At 62.3% G+C, this 20863-nt stretch overlaps 2 protein-coding genes across 2 annotated transcripts; both read right to left on the bottom strand.

Annotated features, from left to right (window-relative positions):
• Positions 1 to 1066: 1066 nt before the first annotated feature.
• On the bottom strand, positions 1067 to 1880 carry OVCA2 (OVCA2 serine hydrolase domain containing). Its single transcript, XM_074923084.1, has one exon. The coding sequence runs from the start codon at positions 1878 to 1880 to the stop codon at positions 1116 to 1118; it is 765 nt and encodes a 254-aa protein (XP_074779185.1). The 3' UTR covers positions 1067 to 1115.
• Positions 1881 to 2159: 279 nt separating this feature from the next.
• DPH1 (diphthamide biosynthesis 1) lies at positions 2160 to 20814 on the bottom strand. Its single transcript, XM_074923083.1, has 12 exons — positions 20749 to 20814; positions 19858 to 20010; positions 17375 to 17438; positions 9331 to 9452; positions 7484 to 7638; positions 6675 to 6796; positions 5375 to 5443; positions 4466 to 4622; positions 3416 to 3516; positions 3032 to 3110; positions 2671 to 2802; positions 2160 to 2295 (listed from the first exon to the last, which is right to left on the bottom strand). Exons 1-12 carry the CDS (start codon positions 20795 to 20797, stop codon positions 2221 to 2223), a joined length of 1278 nt encoding a protein of 425 aa, XP_074779184.1. The 5' UTR covers positions 20798 to 20814; the 3' UTR covers positions 2160 to 2220.
• Between the last annotated feature and the right edge of the window lie 49 nt (positions 20815 to 20863).

The raw sequence follows: 20863 nt of genomic DNA on the forward strand, positions 1-20863 counted from the left end.
ATCACCCGAGCAGGCAGCACAGGCATGACACAGCCCACCCCGTGTGGCTCTGCGAGGTGGCGACGTGGGCAGGCACTGCCCGAGCCCGCTAGCCCCCCCAGAGAGCCTGGGGCTGGGCTGCGGGGGCAACCAGCCACATCTTCCTGCGCCCCTGCTGCGGCAGAACCGGCTACAATCCAGAGGGCAAAAAAAACCCCAGGCCTTGAGAACCACTCGCTGGTGTGCCCCGACTCCAGGGCTGCTCCAGCACCACAGCGTCCTCCGTCCCTCGCAGCGCCGACACCGTGCTGCCCCGCTGCTCCCCAGACCCCAGCGCTGCCCAAGCAGGGCAGCAAATTAAGAAGTTTTATCCAATTTCTCTCTCTTACCAACTACATTGCACCGGGCGCCCAAGGAAAGCCATGCTTAAGAGAAGTCCTGCGAGCGCAGCCCCAGGCATGATGCCACTGGGCTGCCCCAGCAGCAGTCACACAGGACACCTGTAATTATAACAGTAAAGATTTCCACATGCTTCTAGAAAATATCAGAGCCAAAAACATAGCAACAAGTTTTTCTTGTTCACAAAGGCACCTTGTACAGAGGAAGATACAAAAGTCTCCCAATACACGCATGCTGAACCAGTACACATTTTGTTTCCAAAATGAACAGCAGCCCTGGCACTGCCAGGGACAGGAGGTTATTCTAGACCCAGACCAGCTGGAAGGTTGGCTCAGTAGCTTTCACCAGTGATACCAAAACCCACGAACCTTTGGGGTATAACCGCTGCAGGAGCTGTGTGCTCTGCAGAAGTTTCCTGTGGCTGAGCTGAGGGATCCCCATTTTCAGCTATTCAAGCCTCTGAGTGCCTCACATCCACACAGCAGTGTCACCCTCCTGTCCACAAACCCCTCATCGTCACACCCACGTACTCATGCATACAACGAAGCTGCTAAAAAATAAAAGGGGAGATAACAAAGAACCATTTAGCCTGGCCCTGCGTTAATGCTGCGGAGCAGCACAGTGAGCTCACGAGGACTCTTTGGACCCTCTGGAGGGCATGGAAATATAGTGATGTTTCACCAAGATGGCAGGCTGCACGTGGCTCGCTGGAGCCCCATTTATTTCAGAGACTGTTATCAAAATGCCCCAGCCCCTGGGGGCTCGGCCTGTCCCTGTCCAGGGCAGAAACTGTCCAAGAATTCCAGGTAGGCCTTCTTCTGTGGTGCAGCCGCAGGGACGAAGTGCCCACCGGGGTGGGTGAGGACAACAGGCTCCACGAAGTGCTGGGCCAGCTCCCTGCTGAGGGGGGCTGCGATGACGGCGTCAGCATCGCCCACGACGTGCAGCGTGGGCAGGGCGATGGGCTCCCGGTAAAAGTGACGGTGGGCCGGGGCGCGGCTGGCAAAGCCGGCCACCAGGATGGCAAAGGCCACGGGGAAGCGGGGGTCGCCGCGGGCACGCAGGGCGCACACCATGGCGGCCAGTGCCGCGCCCTGGCTGAAGCCCAGCAGCCCGTCAAAGGGCCCGTGCTCCGCCAGAGCCGCCGCCACGGCCGACAGCGACTCCTCCAGCCCCGCCGGCGCCGCCGCCACCTCCCCCGCCTCAAACGTGCCGGTCCCAGAGAACCACCAGCCGCGGGGGGGGTCGTCCTCGTCCTCGTCGTCCTCGCCGCGGCCGGGCACGGGGTGCGGCGCGCTGACGGCCACCAGCTCTGCGCGGCCTCGCAGGGCCTTGCGCAGCGCGCCGGTGCGCTGGCGGAAGCGCCGCTCGCTCTGCCGGTAACCGTGCAGCCCCAGCAGCCGCAGCGGCCGCCCCTCCGACATGGCGCCGGCCGCCACCGGAACTCGGGAGCGCCACTTCCGGCTAAGCCCCCCCTTCCCGCCGAAACGCAGAGCGCTCATTGGCCGGCGCTCCTCCGCGCTGATGCCGGCGCGGCCCCTGGCGGCGGGAGGCCGCGGCGCGGGGAGGGAGACCGGGGGCGGGAGGAGGCGGCGCCGGTGGGGCGGGACGGGACCCCCGGTGCGACCGGACCCTGCAGCGCGGCTTGGCCTGGCCGGGAGCCACTCCCCGCGGGCAGCGGTGTCGTCGAGGTACGGGGTGCGTCCCCATCCATTCCGGTGCCGGCATCGGGAGGCTCCGGCGGTGCTCACCCTCGGGGGTGGGCAGCTGCTGGTGCCCCCCCGCCTGCGCCCCCGCCAGGTCCCGGAGCGTGGCGGCAGCAGGACAGGGTGCAGGCTGCGCTCACGAGGCTGTAGGGTCCGCGGTGCTCAGTCCCTCCTCACCCTCCGCCGGGGTGGGGGGCACGGGCGGCTTCCCCTGCAGCAGAGGGAGGGGGGGGTCAGGATGGGGCCCCAGCCCCTACCTGACCTGTGATGAGCCCGCAGGGATCCCCCTCCCGGTGAGCCACGGGGCCAGGCGGGCGCTCACCCCGGTGAAGGCTGGGAGGGGGGTAACACACACCCGTGTGTGTGCCCCCCCCCTCCCCAGGCCGGGCTGGCACCGGCCCTGTTACTGATCACCGGGAACGAAGCCACAGGGTGGCGCTTTTGGCACGTGGCAGTGGGCTCCGACAGCACCGGCACCCGGTGCTCCCCCATCCCTCGTCCCCTCCACCCTGCACGGCCACCACGAGCAAAGGGACAGAGCGGGGACCCGCTGCCCGGTGACACCCCGCACCCCGGTGATGCCCACCTGAGCTGGCCGGCCGCGGCGTGGGGGCTGTGTGCCGGCGTGGTTCACCGTCCACGGCCCCAGGGACTGGCTGGCGTAGAAGTCCATGGGGTAAGGCTGCTGCCACTCGACCTCCCGGAGAGCCACGGCAGCCTGTGGAGAGGACGAGGAGCTGAGACCCCAAGCGGCACCTGGCACCGGGAATCCCACTGGTTTCATGAGAGATCAGGAACCCCAGCAGCACACCCACTGTGCACAGAGGAGGGGACGTCATCCTGCTGCAGGGACGTCCCCATCCTGGTGGCTTGCAGCTCCGTGGGAGGCTCTGGCGCATCACCCCAAGCCAGGGCTGGTCCCCCCAAAATGGGAGACGGGTGCTCACCTCGTAGGGTGTCAGCAGCGGCTTGCTGAAGGCTTCTCCCCAGTCGATGGAGAGGCGGGGACAGGCTACCTGCACCCACCTGGGAGGGAGACACACAGCAGCAGGTGGGGACGAGCATTTTGTGGAGAATAAGCCGCAGTGAGGCCCCACAGCAGCCCCCCCCCATCACTGAAAGGAAGCGGAATGGGCAGGGAGCGAGGTCCCTACTGTGCTGGAACCTCCCTGCCAAGGACAGCCATGTCCCCTCTGCACCCCATGGGCCCAGGTGACAGCAGGACAGACGTGGCAGGGATGGCTTCCAGCAGGAATCAGAGGCCTGGACGAGGATGGGGCACCCTGGGGACCCCAGCACGGGGGGCTGGAGGTGGGGGGAGCAGCACTCACGCGTCCACGTCAGGGAAGAGCCGCAGCTTGCTGGGGAAGATCTCGGACAGCAGCACCCGCACGAAGGGCCGGCCCAGGGCACGGAGACGTGACTCCAGGTGCTGCAAGGGGAAAAGGCATTAGGGGGGGTTAGGGGAGCCCAGACAGGTGCTCTGGGCAAGCCCACCACGCTCTGCCCACAGCCCCTTCCTGGCCATCAGACCCACCGCGGGTCCCAGCTCTGCCCCACGGTCATGTCCCCTCGGCAGTCGCAGGCCAGGCACAGTGATGGGGACAGTGACCGTGGCTCTGGTTCGAACCCAGCTCTCCCCAGCGTGTGCCTCAGCCTAATGAAGTAATTACCGCTCAATGACAACAATCTGTTCTCGTTAGCGGCTGCCTTCCCTGGGACGATGCCTTGCCATGGGCTGGCTGTGGCCAGAGGCTGCAGGAGGATGAGAGGGGCCCACAAGGGGTCAGGGATGTCCTTGTCCTCCCGAGCCAGCACTAATTGCCCCCTGCCCAGCCAGCCCTGGCCATGCCTGTGTCCTGCCCGCTGCGGAACAGCAGCTGCTGGGACCTCACCGCCCCGCTCTGCCCGCTGGTCCCTGCACTACCCCAAATCTCACCTGTGGCTTCCCCAAAATTTCTGGGTGTGAGTGGGGCCACCGTGCTAAAGGGACCTGCCACGGGGCAGGACACTGGTCCCATGGTGTAAGTGCCAGCACACTGGCCGAGCAGGGACAGCAAACCTGATCTGAAGTTCATCTAATTAAAACAAACCTAGGGAATTAATTGCCAAGCTGCCTGTGCTGGAGGAGGTCTCCAAGGCTGGCCAGCTCTCCCCAGTGAGAGCAGGTTTAATGAGTCCTTGTCCAGCCTCCCTCATCTGCTGCTAATTGCCCTGCCTGCTCAGCTCAGGGGCACAGAGACCCCATCCAGTGGCAACCGACGGGCTACCGGCAGTGCTGGGTCCACCCTCACCCTGGCAGCGAGGCCACTGCGGTCCTTCCCCCTGCCCAGGAGCAGCACCTCGCGTCTGGGAGGGGGCTACAGGAAGGGGGTTGGTACCTGCAAGATGCCGGGGGAGCCCTGGCGACCCAACGTGCCCAAGATGAGCCCCCAGCAGCGGGCGCCGGCGGCGGTGCGGATGGCGTCCTGCCGAGCGCGGCGCATGCGCTCGTGGCTGTAGTGCTCCTGGGAGAAGACCTTGCTGTAGGGATCGTACCTGCAAAACAAGAGCCCAGCTCACACACACCCCTCCACTTGCCCCACTCCATCCCGGCCCCAAATTATGCCCATCCTTCATTAGCACTAATTGCGTCCCACCGCATCTCCCCCCATGGCCGATGCAGGGCCCAGCCGGTTCGTTAGGCTGCGGAGAGGGGACAAGGACAGGGACAAGGCGAGTGTCCCACTGCAGCCCCCCAGCACAGCCTGGGCTCCACACACAGCTTCGCGCTCAGCTCCCTCCCGTCCCGGCTCATCAATTATGAAGAAATATTTGATTTGTTGCTTTGTTTGACGAGGAGAATTTTAATCAAATCCCACTCGGTTTCGGCAGCTTCACCAGCGCCATAAACCTGACGTGCGCCTCCCGTTAGTAACAAACGACCTACTAAGAAATTCAGATTTCGCCAAATGGGCCCAGCCTTTCACTCTTGATATTTCATCTGCTTTCAGCGGCCTCATCATCGCGCTTTATGGCCTCTGCCTGCAGCAGCCGGGCTTTAATGGCTGCACCTCCACGAGCTTTCACAGGTACTTGTCAAAATGTTTATATTCAGCCAGAGTAAATGGCTGGCGTTCATCTCCCCTGCGCACCTCTTCACCCACCCCGCAGCCTCTCTCCTGCCTGTACCCGCTAGCTGCCTGCCTGGCCCTGGGGTGTGGGGTGCTCCTGGGGTGCTGGGGGAGCTGGGGTGCTCCCCACCATGGGGCTGTTTCAGACCAGAGCAGGTGCCCACGGGCTGCCCATACCTGTAGGCAGGTATCCCCGGGTTGGCAATCATGATGGACTCCAGGTGGAAGCGCCCGTCGCCCAAATACCTGCCGAGAGAGGAGGGAGAGCTTCGGCATGTGGGAAACAGTGGCACCCATCCACGTGCCCACCGGTTTCCCAAGCCACACTGTGTGGAGATGCCAGGAATCCAAGCTCCCGTGCTGGGACCCCGGGGCAGTGGGCACGGCCAGGGCTCCCCGGCTCCCTGCAGCACCCCTGGCACGCCAGGGTGGGAGAGGTGGCCATGCTCAGGGTGAGGAGGGATGCCCACGCTGGCATGGGGTGGCTGGGAGCTCGCTCCATCTCAATGGCTGGTTCTAGACGTTGCTGCTTCCATTTCTAATCGGATTTCAAGTCAGCAATTACATTTCAAAGCCTTTCATTCAGCTGCCCTAATGGAGTGAGGGCTTGGAAAATGAATTCAGACGTAAAACTTGACTAGATTTTGCCCTTAATTGGAGAATGACATTTTGGGAGATCAAAGCTAATTTGTCTGCAAAAGTTAGCCCCAGAGACGGGGGAAAGAAGAAAATAATAACGCAGGGAGGACGCAGGTAGGCCGGCTGCGTGCACCTGCGCGGGTGGCTGGGGGGTACCGCACCATGGCAAGGCCCCGCGCTCGCCTACGTGGTGCCAGCCCGGCTGCCCCTGCCTGCTCCCGACATGCCTGGGGAGAGATGGAAAGCAGGACCATTCCCCCAGCACTGGTGTGGCTCAGGGTGAAGCTGGAAAAGCTGGAGCCCCCCCCAACCCCTTGCTGGGAAATTGCGGGCCCGGCTCCCCACACAGCCACCTCAGAAAGGCGCTGGCACTGTTGGCTCCCAGCAGGGTGGGCGAGAGAAGGGGCTCGCTGGGGCCTGAACCCACACCTGGGCTCCCCAGCTCCCCCCAAGGGTGGGGTCCTTGTATTTATTTATTCTGCTGCGCACTGTATTCACAGTACATTAAGCATTTCCATTACCTAAAATAATTAGGTGATAGGAAGCGAAGTGCTCCCTCTAATTTGCTGTCCTTAAATAAAATTAATGTTGCTGTGATGTTGGGCCCCGGCCATTTGTCTTTTCCAATTATCCACCCGCCCTTCCATCTATTATCTATTCTGATATACGACTCAATTATTTCCTCTGTGCTACGAGCACACGCCATTCCAAACAGCGCAGGGAACAGGAGGGGACAGCCCACGGACGTCCCACTGCCGCCCCTCAGAACCACCCCACGGCCAGGCAGGGTGTACAGGCAGGGCAGGCAGGAGGGTCCTGGAGGACCCTGAGTACTTACACGATGGCGTCTGTGTCCTGGGCAAGCCGGGGCGACGTGCAGCCCAGGATCTCCCCTGGGGACAGTGGTTTGCACTGGGGCACACACACCTTGTACTGGGAGCGCAGCTCCTGTGACGCTGCCTGTGGGAGACGTGGGGTCAGCAGGGACAGACTGTGGCACAGAGCGTGGCCAAGGCTGGAGGTCCCCGGCACTGCGGGGCACCTTTGGGGACTGGCAGTCCCAGCTCCATGGGGCATCAGCAACAATGGTTGTGCTGTTTTGCCCCAGCACAGCGGGAGCGGAGGGGCGCCGGACTGCTCGGGGTGGCACCGTCACGGAGGGCAACAGCCCCCCGCACAGCCGAGATGCTCAGCGAGGCTCAGCCAATGTATCAATTAAAAGACAAGGGAAAACACTGAACGCTTCGATAGCCCCGTGTTTAGATAGACATGGCTCAAGAGGCTCATCCATCTCCTCCCGTACTGCCCAGCCGGCCGTTCAGGGGCAGACAGACAGACCCGCCGGAGCTTCCCCTGCCGCTGCCAGCACTGCATCAAAATGCCAAGTGCTCCACCGCCTGCCCTGACATTTACAGAGCAGCTCCCGGGGGAGCCAGGGAGGGGTGCCGCCATGAAACATTGATCAGAGTTATTATAAAGTACTTGATCAACATTATGGCAGCAGCATAATATTGCAGCGACTCATCAGAGGGGAACCATCACCACCAGCACCCCGGGGCAGCTGCTCCAGCCCCGGAGCCAGGGCCAAGGTCGGGGGGGACACAAGCCCCATCCTGCATCCTGCATTGCTGGGGGACCCCATCTCACCTGCACTGTGGAGACGAACTGGATGGTGCTGACAAGGGCCAGGGAGGTGCCCGCTGTGAAGTTGAAGCGAATGGTCTCGAGGAAATGGGACGTGTCGATCTTTATGTCCACAAACACATAGAGCATCTTCAGCCCCTGCGTGGCGTCAATGGGAACTGGTGAGAGGAAAAGAGAGGGTGTCAGTGTGAGGGCCCGGTGAGCCCGCAGCTGCTGCTGCCCACAGTCAGGGGATAAAGCATGTTGGTGGGGCTCCCTGCCTCCCAACCACCTCGGGGTGGGCAGGCCAGGGTGGGCTGTGGCACCCCTCTGCTCGTGCTGGCACCCCAGGCAAGGGGTGCAGATGGGAGCCACAGAGAGCACCCGCTCATTTCTCTCTGGATAATGGCAGCCTGGGGAATCAATGAACACAAATCTAATTACCCCCGGTGCTAAGAAGCCTGTGTCACCACAATTAAGTGAATAATTAAAGTACACAGAGTCCACATCGATCCACAGCTCTGCGTTCACTTCCCATTTTGGTGCTCTTCACCTGATCACAATTAAGTGCAAATTACTCCCTCCCGTAGGGCACAGGGGGCCAGGAGGGAGAGGGCAAGTTCATGCGCCCTGCTGTCGGCCACACTAGTGATGGGAGCACCGTGGGCAGCCCTGAAAGGAGCCCAGCACCCTCTCAGAACCCTGTGGGCACCCCAGGGTGCCGTGACTCATCCTGCCCGGTGCAGGCAAGGTCCATGTGGCCACGAGCAGCGGATGGCGCTGGGCTGGTGACAGGCAGCCTAGCCAGCGCCTGTGGTCCCTGCAGAGAGCAGCTCCAGATGTGATTCCTGTCCCTCGGAGCAGCCTGACTCCTACACTGGATACGGCCCCTTCCTCCCCTTCCCGCTGCTCATTCATGACCAGCAGGCCACAAACCAGAGGTTTTATATTCTCTGTTCCAGTGGTGCCCATAACCCTCCTTCTGTAACAAAGCACCTAGCACAGATATTTATCACTGCGAATGCTCACGCCGACGTGGCTTTCAGGACAGAGTTCTCAACTGGGGAGTCAGTATTTCATCCGGAGCCTGACGCAATTCTTAAACCCATTTATACGGCCCCATAAACATCCAGGAGGGCTGCCAGGTGCCGGGAGCGTGGCAGCGGCAGGGATCTACATGCCTGCTACAGCAATTCTGCGGATCCACCTTAAAACCCAGAGCGTCTTATTGTTATTTTTGGGCTGATTCCATCCTGGGTGGACTTCAAAGTTAGCAGCATCTGGGACAGCAGCGCAGTTTCCATGGCAACTGGATCCAGAGTACGGTCCGCCTGGGGAGCACACAGCCTCCTCCTCCCTTCCCCGCCCAGCCTGCGCTGCACCTGCAAAGCTGCCTTCCCCGGCCCCGTGCCGGCCCTGGGGTGAGTGGAACCCCCAGGCCATCGCTCCTCTCTGCCGTGCTCCCGAATTAATCCCCCAAAGCCCACAGCTGCAGGGTAGAGGGGGCGAGAGCAGTGGCTCCTGGGTGAGCGGGGTCCTGCCAAGCCACGGCCTTACAGTTCTGCTCTTGGGCACAGGGCTGCGATCTGGGCATTGCAGCAGCTCATGGGATGAGCAGGACAAGCACGCCCTGCTGCCCCCAAAATCCTGCCCGTGGGCAGCCACCCAGCCAGCCTGGCTCCATCCAAAGCCAGCAACCGAGGCTGGAGAACAGAAATCCCTTCGGGAAGGGATTAGCCCTTGCCACTAAGTCTCCGAGCTGGCATCAAGCGGCGCAGGGAGCCGCTCAGCACGGCACGGTGGCAGCAGCACAGCTCCGCAGTGCCACGCACGGCTGCCTCGGCAGCGCCCCGGGGCCGAGTGTCACCTACTCAGGCAGCTGTGTCCGTAGTGCACCAAGAAGTCAGCGCCCAGGGCCCGGGCCGTGTAGTCGTCCACGCAGCACGCGCCGTAGGTCACGTCGCCCATCACCACCGCCTCCGCGTCCGTGAACCTGCAGGGAGGCACAACAGTCAGGGTCACGGCTGTCTGCTGTCACCGCAGCTCACGTCCTGTCCCCCAGCTCCGTGGCACGCCGCTACGGGGGGACCCCGCGCTGCCATTGAGCCCCTCGCCACGCGCCGAAGAGGACAAGCACTGGCTACTCTCCGAGATGTCAACATGATTAAGCTGGAGAGCGGTAATCCGCCTCTTCAATTGGGTAAAGCTGTTTGCAATTCAGCGGATTATCCGCTCATCAAACAATACGCTGCCAGCTTCCTAATGCTCCAGTGGGGAAAGGAGCAGAGGGAGATCCAGCGCAGCGTGGTGCCGCCGCTCTCACCAGCTGGCCCTGGAGACTAGAGCCACTGGGATGGGCAGAACAGACACCCTGGTGTCCCCAGCTGTGCCAGCCAGGCTGACCGATCCACCGTCCCCCCACACCCGGGGAACCGTGCGAGCTCATGCACCCCAGTCCATACCCGGCTGCATCACCCACCCGTGTCAGTTTGGCCAAGCTGGGTGTGCTCCAGGAGCACTGGTGCTTAGGGAGCACTTGGTGAGGAAAAGTACTGAGCAAATGCTGGTGCTGTCCCCCATCCCTGCTCTGGAATCCCAGCACTCCACCCTGAGCCCACCCGGCACCCGCCAGCCAGCGGAGGGGCACACACCGGCACCAGGTGGCAAAGTCAGGGCTCTGGCATGATTTAAAGGCACCACCTTTCTGGGTATTTTATTGCACCATTTTGGGGGATTATTAGCTTGGCTGCCTTCCCGGGGAGCTGCCGTGGTAGTTTACGGATGAAAGCAGGTATCGCGATGACAAAGCCCCGCGCCTGGAGGGGTGGCTTAAACCAGATGCTAATTCCTTATTTACGCCTCGCACCAGCGGGGCTGTAGCTCAGTGCCAGTGGGGCCCCCCAGTCACTGGTGTGGGGCTGGGGCAAAGGGGTCAGGGGAGGTGGGCGCCCCAGCACAGCATCACCCCCCCACTGGTGCTGGCTGGGGACCAGGGTCCCGCGCGCTCCCCCCTGAGCGCCAGGCAGGGAGCGTTACGTCGGCGGCAAGAATAGAAATGGTGGGCAGAGCTGGGCAGATGGCAGAAGGTGGAGAAATGGCGGAGCGTGCTGAATATTAACAGCTCCGGCCCATCCGTCAGCGCCCAGGGAGGGGGACAGGGGAGCAGCACTGCCAGAGCATCCCCAGAGAGGGGGCAAAGCCATCCTCACCTCCCGCATTCAGCCCAGGCATCTCCCGCTCCCCGCAGCGTCCCAGGGGCTGGGGATATAGTTGGGGACTGTCAGAAGATGGATCAGATCCTGCCAGCACCCAGATCCTGAGCTCCCTCGCTGCCAGTGTAGCCCGGATGGGAGGATGGCTCCTCTGCTGCCTGCCTGGCCGCACTGTGGGGCTGGGGGCTGCTGGCGAAGGTTCGAGAAGACTCTCTCCCACCCCACTGAGCCCCCAGCCCCCTCCTCTAATGAGAGGTGATGAGATGAACATGAATCAGACTCCACACATCTCAGCAAAAGTGGAAAATTATTCAGCTCCTTAAGATTCAGGACGGGGAGGTCTGACTCAGAGCAGCAGCCAGCGCCGCTTAATTTTTTATAGATTAAAATGTATGCAAATTGGCCCAAACCCCAGAGAAAGTCCCTGGGGGTGAAGAGCAAGAAAGTGAAATAGCAACGGCAGAGGGAGGAGGGCAGAGGCTGGCAGAGGCACCCATGGCCCTTGCCCAGTGTGCAGGGCTGCAGCTGGTAGTATGTGGTCCCCCACTTGCGGGCGGGGGAGAGGGGGCTGAGCCCTGCCCCGGCCATGAGGAATCGTCCTGCTCAGCCACGGCCAAGCAAGGAGCAAAGAGGCCACAGGATGATGCTTGTGAGGAGGGAGCCCAATGGTGCTGCTGTTGGGGCCAGCAAGGCTGGAAGGGTGCTGGCACCCCAGCAGTGCCAGCAGGAGAGGCACAGAGGCACCAGGACAGCGCGCACCGGGGTCACCCGCGCTGGCTGGGCTGGACGGTTGAGCGGAGCAGCAATCATCTCCCGAGACAAATCAAAGCCAAGTACAGGGGCCTCCCCTTGATGTTTTAATCAGTTTGGTGTCGCTGGAGCCTTTCATCAAACTACAGAGGAAGGAAACGTCAATTAGCAGCCACCTGCCTCCGATGAAGGCCAGGGAGCTGCTCACCAACTGGACCGGACCGGGATGCAGGCGAGGGGCAGCCACAGGAGTGTCCTTGAGGGTGTTTCGTGTCCCTGCAACTCATCGCAGCTGCGGACGGGTCCCAGTGGCGTGCCAGCAGGGAAGATGCAGTGACGGGGCTGTCCTCACCCAGCGCTGAGCCGTTCACTACAGCTGGGAGCTCATGAATATTGAACACGTGGGGAGGTTATTCATCTTTTACGTCCCGCAAACCCCAGCTCATTCTGAAAAACCGTCCGGCCTTAGCATTTTTCTCATCTCCCCCTAATTCATTATATCCTCCTTTAAACAGATGGCTCCCAAAATCCCATTTATAAAGTGCCACGCTCAGCACTGGCAGGATGCGCGCCCTGGCAGGCCATGTCCTGGCCCCCATCCCAACTGCTGGGACCCCTGGACACTCCCAGCCCCCTTCTTCCCTGGCAAGTGCGGGGCCAGCAACCTGGGGATGAGTTTGGGGGCTGAAAACGTTGGGACAGACAGGCATGCATAGGGCCAGCATGTTCGCAAGCACGGGGCAGCTGCTCCCTGCCACCCAAGTGCAGGCGCTGCGCTGGAGCAGCCCTGATTTATTCTGGCCCCTCGACAAATAAATGAGAGCATTTGCTTCTGGCAGGAGCACGGGGTCCCCTGACACCACAGCAATGTGTGAATGATACCATGCTGGTCCTCACCCCGTAAAGCAGAGCCGCTCTCGCCAGCGGAGAGGAGTCGGCAGCCCCAGCACATCCATCGCCCCTGGCTCCAGCAGCCCTGGGCAGGGAGGGGACTGCAGGGACTGAGCTGAAAGCGGCCGGGCCTGGCACTGGGAGGCTGCCAGGGGATGGAGCTGGCAGATGTCGGGGTGCCCATGTGTCCCGCTGGGGATGGGGACCTGAAGCGGGCTGCTCCTTGCTTCACAGCCACCTGCCTCGCCTGTGTGTGACTCTTTACAGCACAGTCACACTGTGGTGTGGTGTCACCTTCCTGCCGGGAAATGCCAGGGGATAAGCAAGAGGTTTATGCCTCGCAAATACCCCATGGCCTCTCCCCTGGGGGAAAGGCAGAGCCCCATGATCACCCCACAAACCCTACACCCACTGTCTGCCCTGTGAAACCCAAGCCCAGTCCATCCCAGGGATGGGTGCAAGTGGGTGCCTCTGTTCTGGGGAGTAGGGGCTGAGTGCAGCCCCGGCTGAGAACAATGCGCTTAATTAGCGGAGAAACCCGTTACCAAGCCCCATTACCAGACTCCCAACTTCATTAGCACAGGAAGGCTGCACGTAATTAAAATAATGAGTTTGCAATTTTACTGCAAACGGTGCTGGAAGAGCCCCGCTGCAGCTGGGCAATCACCGCCGGCGGGCAGCGCGGGGCCCCGCAGAGCATCTGCAAGTGAGTCAGGACGGGGAGAGGTTCATGTCCCCACAGTCCCCAGGAGCAACCATCTCCAGCTGGGTCCCTTCTCCTGAGGGGACCTTCCCCTCTGTCCTCACTGGAGGTGCCAGGGCCAACTCTGCCATCCCAAGGGGCACGTCCTGGGGGTACCCCAGCTTTGCTGGCCCTGTAGGTGCAAAAAAACCAAAGCAAGGCAAACCAAAGGCCCAGCACATGGTGGTGACAAAGCCACCACGGCTGTCCTGTGCCCAGGTGGTGCCTGTCCCCTCTTCCTCACAGCCAGGCCATGGCACTGCCCACCAGTGCCAGCTCCCTGGCTCTGTGGGGACAGGAGGAGGTGGCACAGGGCATGTGGTGGTGGTGACCGCACCTGCGCTGGCACATCCCAGCCCTGGGAGGTGACAGCCCTATAGACCCCAAACACTCCCCCTTGCCTGGTCTCCCCCCACGCCATCACCGCCCAGGCTGAGGTTTTAAACATCTCCAGTGAAGTGAGAACTTCATTTTCCCTAATGATGCTGTTGTGCGGTTAATGACGGTGATTAAATTCCCCTGCACAGCGTGCTGCACCGCGCTGCCAGCACCTCCAGGTTGAGCTTAAAGGACAAGGGGAGAAGGGAAGGCAGCGCTGGCCGGCAGAGCTATGGCACTGTGCTGCTGAGGCCGGATCCTGACCTGTGTTAGAGCCCCAGGATGGCTCTTTGGGACCTCCCCGTGATGCTGCTGGCTTCGCCATGGTGCCACATCACTCAGTGCCACATGGCAGACCTGCCTGGCCAGGGGACCTGGTGCCCCAGTCCAGCCCTAGGAGGGGACAGCCTGCATTGCACTGGGGACCTGCTCCTATCAAGGGCTTTTTGTCCTTGCTACCACAGCTGCTGGCCATAGTGGGGCATTTCAAGCCATGCCAGAGCTGCTGGGCTGGGTGCACGATGTTTAACTATTTGCTGCTCAATGAGAGATGATTCCAGACCCTCCCTGTCACTCTGAAATGTCCCCATATGCTGCTGGGTACACCACAGCACGGTCACTGCTGTGCTCTGCGCACCCCTGCGCTGCCTGGTGTGGATGCTCAGGCCGTGGCAGGGCAGCCTGCACAGGCATTAGGACACCCCCAGGCCCCCCCTCGCCATCGCCCGTCCCCGCCACCGTGCCACGGCTGATTAGCAGGAGCCGCTTGCCCCGGCGCGGCGCGGGGAGACGGAGGGATTAGCAGCTGCGAAGCCTGACAGCTGACTTTATTAACAAGGAATCAAAAGCCCAGCTGAGAGCCCAGCTGATCCGTCTGCTCCAGCCCCAGTGCATGGAGAGGACGGGTCCGCTCATGGCTGCAAACCGCCCCCCCAAGCCAGTGGTGCAGGGGGCACTACTGTCACCTCTCCAGCATGACGGCGGGTGGGCTGGGGGGTTGCTCCCCTCCCCGAGCTGCGGTCCGAGCTCCCCCCACGCGCCTCTCCACGCTGCCGCCCCCCAGCACGAGTTACCCTCCGCCGAATTACATCAGCCGTGACAAACGGAGCCAATTTGGAAGGTGCCGCGAGAGCGTCGTGATGCGGTTTTGGCAGCCCCGCCAGCTCAGCAGACCCCGGCCCCGCCGCCCCCCCTCGCTGCCGGCCACTCACTCCAGCGCAGGTTCGATAATGACAAACCTATTAACGCTAATTAACTGGGCCTCACGCCGGTCAATGCTGTAAGTAGGTTCTCGATTTCAAAGGCTCCAGGCTAAGTACCCCACCAGCCTTTCCGGAGGCAGCAGCTGTGACATTTCAGCTACATCTTCATCCCCGCAGCCCCTCAGGGCTTGGCGAGCACCAGTGCAACGCTGGGAAGCCCAGACAGGGCACTGGGGGGGGGTCCCCAACTGGCAGCCCCGTCTCCTCCTTGCCTTCACTGGGGCTCCCTGGGGACGTGCTCACTCCCACACTGCACTGGGGGACACGGTGACACCGCCATCCCCCTGCACGGGGACAGATGGACCCACAGACAGCACCACGTCCTCGCTGAGCTGCCCGTGCTGCGGCGGAGCGAGGCCACGTCCCCGCTCTCAGCCCTTCCCAGCGCTACCAGGCCACAGCACAAATATTTTATTAAAAGGCGGCTCCAGAAGAAGGGATAAATATTCCATCTGAGCGGTGGCAGACACAGCTCCGGTGGAGCCGGAACACATAGGGAGGGGCACCATCACTGCAGGGGCACCAGCCCTGGGCACTGCTCTGTGACCATTACCAGAGCATGCAGGGGACGGGGAGCTCACTGGCAACCCCAAACCTCAACTCCCACCACCAAGGAGGGGGCAGGAGGCTGTGAGGATGGGCTAGGGAGAGGGGCTGCTCACTGAGCAAGGCTCCCTGTGGGCGCAGGTATTCCCAGCACACTCAGCCCTTCCGTCCCCTCTGTCATCAGTGGGAAGGGGACATGCCATCCCGGGGCTGACAATACCCCAAGCCCCCATTCCCAGCCTGGCTGCAGCAGTTACCGCCGGAGCACATGGCTGCAGCGATTCCCGTCACGTCGGAGGCTCGTCCGGCCCCAGCGCTGGGTGAGGAGGGCCAGCAGGAGCAGCGGCCGAGCCACAATTCCACATTAATGCCAGCGATGAATATTAATAACAGGAAGAGGCAGGCACTAACGAGGCCACCTGCCGATTCACACCTCACCTACCTACCGCAACGTAACTGTGTCCCAAGAGCATCCCCCAGGGAGCGGGGACAGGGCTGGGCTCACTCCTGCCCACAGCCACAATCCTCCAGCCGGCAGTGCTGGTACACGGCCGCATTCCCAGACGGAATCATGGAGGTGTCTCTGGGTGCTGCATGGTGGCAGTGAGGGAAGGATATGGCCTCAAAGCCATCCCCCATCCAACCGCCAACCCACGGGTGCTGCCACATCCCTGCTCTTGGCCAGACACCTCTCCCCATGCAGCACCCATCTCCCACCACCCATCTCCCACACCACCACCCCCCCTGCCCTGGCACCCAGCACCCCTCCTGGCAGGGAGGGTGAGTCCAGCGGGGCTGCCAGCACCCCGGCACCCACCAGGATCCACCAGCACCCAGGCATTCACCAGGAAGTGGGGCTTAAGGTTTCATTCAGATAAAAGAGCCCCTTAATCCGCTGCCTTTGAAGTCGGAGACATGAAAGCGGCTGGGTGCCAAAGCCAGAGAGGAGGCAGCTCCACTTAAAGGGACAAACCCACGCAGAGCCGCCCGCACTCACACCCGTCCCCTCTGCCCCTCGCACCCGTCCCCTGCCTGCGCCCACCCTCCCACTGCTCCCTCGCCTAGCCTGCACGTGGGGCTGCCGTGGTCCCGCGGGGGAAACGACGGCGAAGCGGGGACAAAGCCCGCAGGCACGGCTGCCTCCCCACCCGGCACGGCAGCAGCTTCTCAGCTAGCAGCAGCGGGGAGGCGAGCCTGCTCGCCCTGGGAAGGCAGCTTACTAATGAGTGCCGTGACCCCAATGGCAGACGAGGCACGCGGTGCTATTAGCACTAATTCACTGTGCGAAAACAGAGAGGGGCTGGGGAGGGGGCAGACGCAGCAGGGAGAGAGCCAGCGGGCGGGGAGGGAGGGAAGAAGGCACGCTCGGCAGTAAGAAGATTATGGCCAATTCTGCAAGGTGCCTGCATCCGCTGCCGCTGCAAAGCTCAGCTCCTCTCCGGCGCCTCCGACCTCACATCCCAAGCGGCACAGAAAATCAGGAGAGGAGCCACAGGGATGGGGCTGCTGGCAGGAGCTGCTTGCAGTCACCCCGTCTGGGCCATCACCGTGGCCTCAGCCCTCCCCAGCTGGAGAAGGGCTGCCCCCGAGCACTTCGGTGGTGCTCTTGGGGCAGCACAGCTGCAGGGACAGGACGGGGCCATGGGGGAGTAGGGCACGAGCCCTGTGCGGCCACCAGCCCTCCCCTCACTGGCCGCGCTGCGGTGGCGAGCACGCAGGCACCGTGCTGGCGTCAGCCGGTTATTAACGTGGCTGCTCCCCAGCTCCATCACCCCAGCGAGGGCCCCGACACGCTGAGCTTCTCAGCAGCTCCCGCCAGAGTGGCGAGGGGAGGAGAAGCTGAGTGGAGAGGGCCAAGCTGGCACGGTGCTGGTGGTCCCTGTCCCCAGGGCTGTCAGCGGGTCCCTGTGAGCAGCTGCAGGGCAGCGGCGGCGCCTGCAGCCGGCCAGGCTGTGGCCAAGGTGTCCCTGTGAGGGCAGCCACGCTGGGGCACCCCACACCTCCCTTGGCAGTAGCCCCGGGCCTCATCCTGCGCAGGCAGCGCTGCCTGGCAGCCGCTCCATGCCCAACAGCCCCCACCCTCTTGTCAGGCCCTGCAGCCGAGCAGGGAAGCACAGAAAAGCCATCGTCTTACCGCTCAACGATGTCCGCGATGGTGCAGGCAAACATGAGGAGCCCTTCCGGCATCTGCAGGGCCACTGGGAAGAGAAACAGCCCCGGGGTTAGGAGGGGCTGGAGGGGCCAACCCAAAACAGGAACCTGGGCATCAATGGCCGAGGTCAACGTGTCCAGCTCGAGCGGCAGCCGCAGGAAGGACCCTTCCCAAATTGGCCAAAACTCCCGGTGGCTCTGGCAGCCGGCGTGCATGTGGTCCTGCCTCGGGCCATATCCGTTCTCCCTACTCGCACCTGGCCACTGTGCCCACACCTCATCCCTTTTTGAACCCACTGACACTGCTGGTCTCCGCTGCTTCCCGCAGTAATGAGTTCCAGATTTTAATTATGTGCTGCACAGGAAAAGGTACTTTCTTCTGTTTATTTTAAACCTGCTCCTAATAATGTAAACGCGTGCCCCTGGTTCTCCCACTACAAGAAAGAGTGAATAATCATCCCCTATTCAGCCTCTCCACACCATTCACAATTCCGTATCCCTCTATCATATCCCCCTTCGTTCACCTCTTTTCCTGCTAAAGGATCTAAATCTATTTAATCTCTCCTTGTACAGTAGCTGTTCCAAACCTTTGATCGTCCTCGCTGCCCTTCTCTGCACCTCCCCTCTCTGCTTCTCTCCCCGTTTCAGGAGGGTGGCCAGCAACGCCGCAGCATTGTGCCTACCAGGAATTTATTCATCAACGAATGATGTTTCCTGGTGTGCTCCCTCCTCACAGCTTGAAACAATCTCTTTGTCTCTGCAGCCCAGCTGGGGCTCCCAGTGCCTGGGGTCCAGCCAGGAGCCTCCCGTGGATCCCCACAAGCTGCTCCAGGGAGGTGGGGAGGAGCAGGGACCATGTTAGGGGAGACGAATGGAGGAGGCTCCATTAATCCCACTGTCCTTTCACTTCCTGATCCCACCAAGACATCCCAGCTTCAGTGACATTTATCCAAACATCCTCCCCAGACCCCACTCCAACAGAAATCCCCGTGCAGCCAAGTCTAGCCCACTAGCCAGCATGAGGTTGTGTAAAGACCTGGCCCAAACTGCACTAATCTCACCCTGATCCCAAGGCAGGGCCAAAGGAAAGCTGCATGTGATCTGCCAGCCCCTGCCCGACCTGGCAGGGCTGGGCAGGTCAGGGTCCCAGCACCCCCCAGCCCGTTTGGGACTGTCCTCAACCCCAGACTGCCACCAACAAGCAGACCTGCAAACAGCTTTGCCTCTCCCAGCGAGGTGTTGGCAGGAGGCAGCTGGGTCACTCACTGCCAGCACAGCACTATGGGGACAGGGGATGACATCCCAGCCCCCCCAAACCCCACAGCAGGCAGAGTGCAGGCAGGGCTGGCTGCAGCCCGGCAGGAGGCTGCGTTCCCCCAGCAACGAGCCCCTGGCTGGGCTCGGCACGCGTAGATTTTTAAATCCCAGCACGGCTGGCTGGCTGATGGGCTCGGCTCCCAGCTCTGAAACCTAAATCCCAGCCGCATATTTACATTTAATTAGGAGGTGCTAAGCAGCAAAACACAGCAACGAAAGCCAGAGCGGCACGGCTGGGCGGCCTCGCCACGTCCTGATGGGCAGCCCTGCCTCACGCACCGCGGCCAGGTCGCATCGGACAGCCCCACAGCCTCCGGCCCCTCGGCGTCACGGCCAGGGCCAGCTCAGGCAGCACCTCCCAGAACATCCCCCGTGACGCCTGCCAGCTCCTGCCAGCTCGGAGGCAGCAGGCAGAGACATTTCCAGGTGGACAGAACATTCAAATCTGGCTCTGCCCGGAGCCCCTGGTGCCACACAACCCCATGAGTGGCCCCTGACTGCGTGTGAAGTGAGGAGAGGGATGTTGGTGACACCCGGAGATGGAGGGGGAGGCTCCATGTCCTGAAGCCCATCACAGACCGAGAGCCAGTTCAGCCACAGCGGGATGCACGTGCGGAGGGGAGGACAGCCCTGGCACCACCCCACAGCACCACAGCGCCTGCTCCGGGGCCACCACGGCCACTCCCCACCCCACCAGGGCTACAGTAACCTCCCGAGGACCCTTACAAAGGTTCAGATCTGATCTGGTCCAGCTTCCAGCCTCTCCAGTTCCCTGGATCTGGGTGTTGTGGGGCTCCCCCTGCCCAGCCCCGGCAGCGTGGCAGGAAGGCACAGGTCGAGAGGAGAGCAGCAGAGACCTGGCCAGCATCCCAGACACATCTCACAGGCTGACAGGTCCGTGCAGCTCAACCTCTCCTGTCCGATGCGATTATAATCCAGAGATACAGATCTATTAACCCACCTCGAGGGAAAGAGAGCTCGCCAAGACAGAGCCGAAACAGGCCAGGCAGCTCAGCACCATCCCTGCCCCAGCCTCACCAGCCCTGCACCCCGGCTCAAGAGGGTCCCCTCGCCACCGGGGAGCTCAGCAGCACCGACCCACCACACGCTGCAGCCCCAAAACCCCTCATCCCCTGGGCCAGCGCTCACCCTTCTTGGCTTGAGCCTGCCGAATCCGCCAGATGGTCTTGGGGATTTCAAAGTTGTAGTTTCGGGGCAGGGCCTCCGCCGCCTCCCGCAGCTCCGTGTTACCGAGGATCTCCTCGGGGATCTGCTGCGCTGCTCGCCGTGCAGGGCCTCGGGCTACAGGACAAACGGGGCGGCCTAAAGAAGCGACCGAGAGGGCAACGCACCCCGTACCCCACAGATCACCAGCATCCTCGCTGCCCTCACACCACCCCTGAGGACAAGCAGGCAGAAGGGGGTGGGTTTCCACCCTTCACACCGGGGGGAGGTTGCTGGCACTTCTAGGGGGAAAATACTTTTTTTTTGTTGTTTTTTTAACCCCAGAAAGCACCCCTGTAACTACGTGAAATGCTCTAAGTGGCGTTGGCATCCCCCAAGCCGTGGGGACACCAAGCATAAGCCCACCCCGGCTCATCCACAAGCACCCCGAAGGCACCCTCGAGAGTCCCTCCTGTCCCATCAAGGGGATCCCGTTATCCCAGCGGGGAAAAGGCAACAGCAGCGGGTGAGCCAGGCCCGTCCCCGGCAGCCTCATCCTGAAGCCGGCCCCCGCCAGCAACCGCCCCCCTACAGCTCGGCGAAGCCGGAGAGCAGCGGGGGAGTGACAGCAGGGGGATTATTCACTATTTCCAGCCCAACACCGGCACTCATGAGCCACCAAACCCTCCCCGCACGGCCCACGGTCGAACCGTCAAAGGGCCAGCTGGGCCGGGCCGGTGACGGGGGAGGCCGGGCCGGTGGCGGAGCCACCGGCCCGGCCTCCCCCGCCACCGGTCCGGCCTCCCCCGCTGAGGCAACCGAAATAGCGCCCGGTACCGGCACCGGCAACCCAGCGTTGACCCAGCCTCAGCCCACCTGCGGCGGGCACCGGGGCCGCGCTCCCGCCCCTCACGGAGGCCGCCATGGCTCTGGAGCACGTGAAGGCGGGAAGGCAGCACTAAGCGAGCCCCGCGCTAGGCCAGAGCAGTCG

This window comes from Athene noctua, chromosome 19 (assembly GCF_965140245.1).
Source record: "Athene noctua chromosome 19, bAthNoc1.hap1.1, whole genome shotgun sequence".
Classification (NCBI taxonomy): Eukaryota; Metazoa; Chordata; class Aves; order Strigiformes; family Strigidae; genus Athene; species Athene noctua.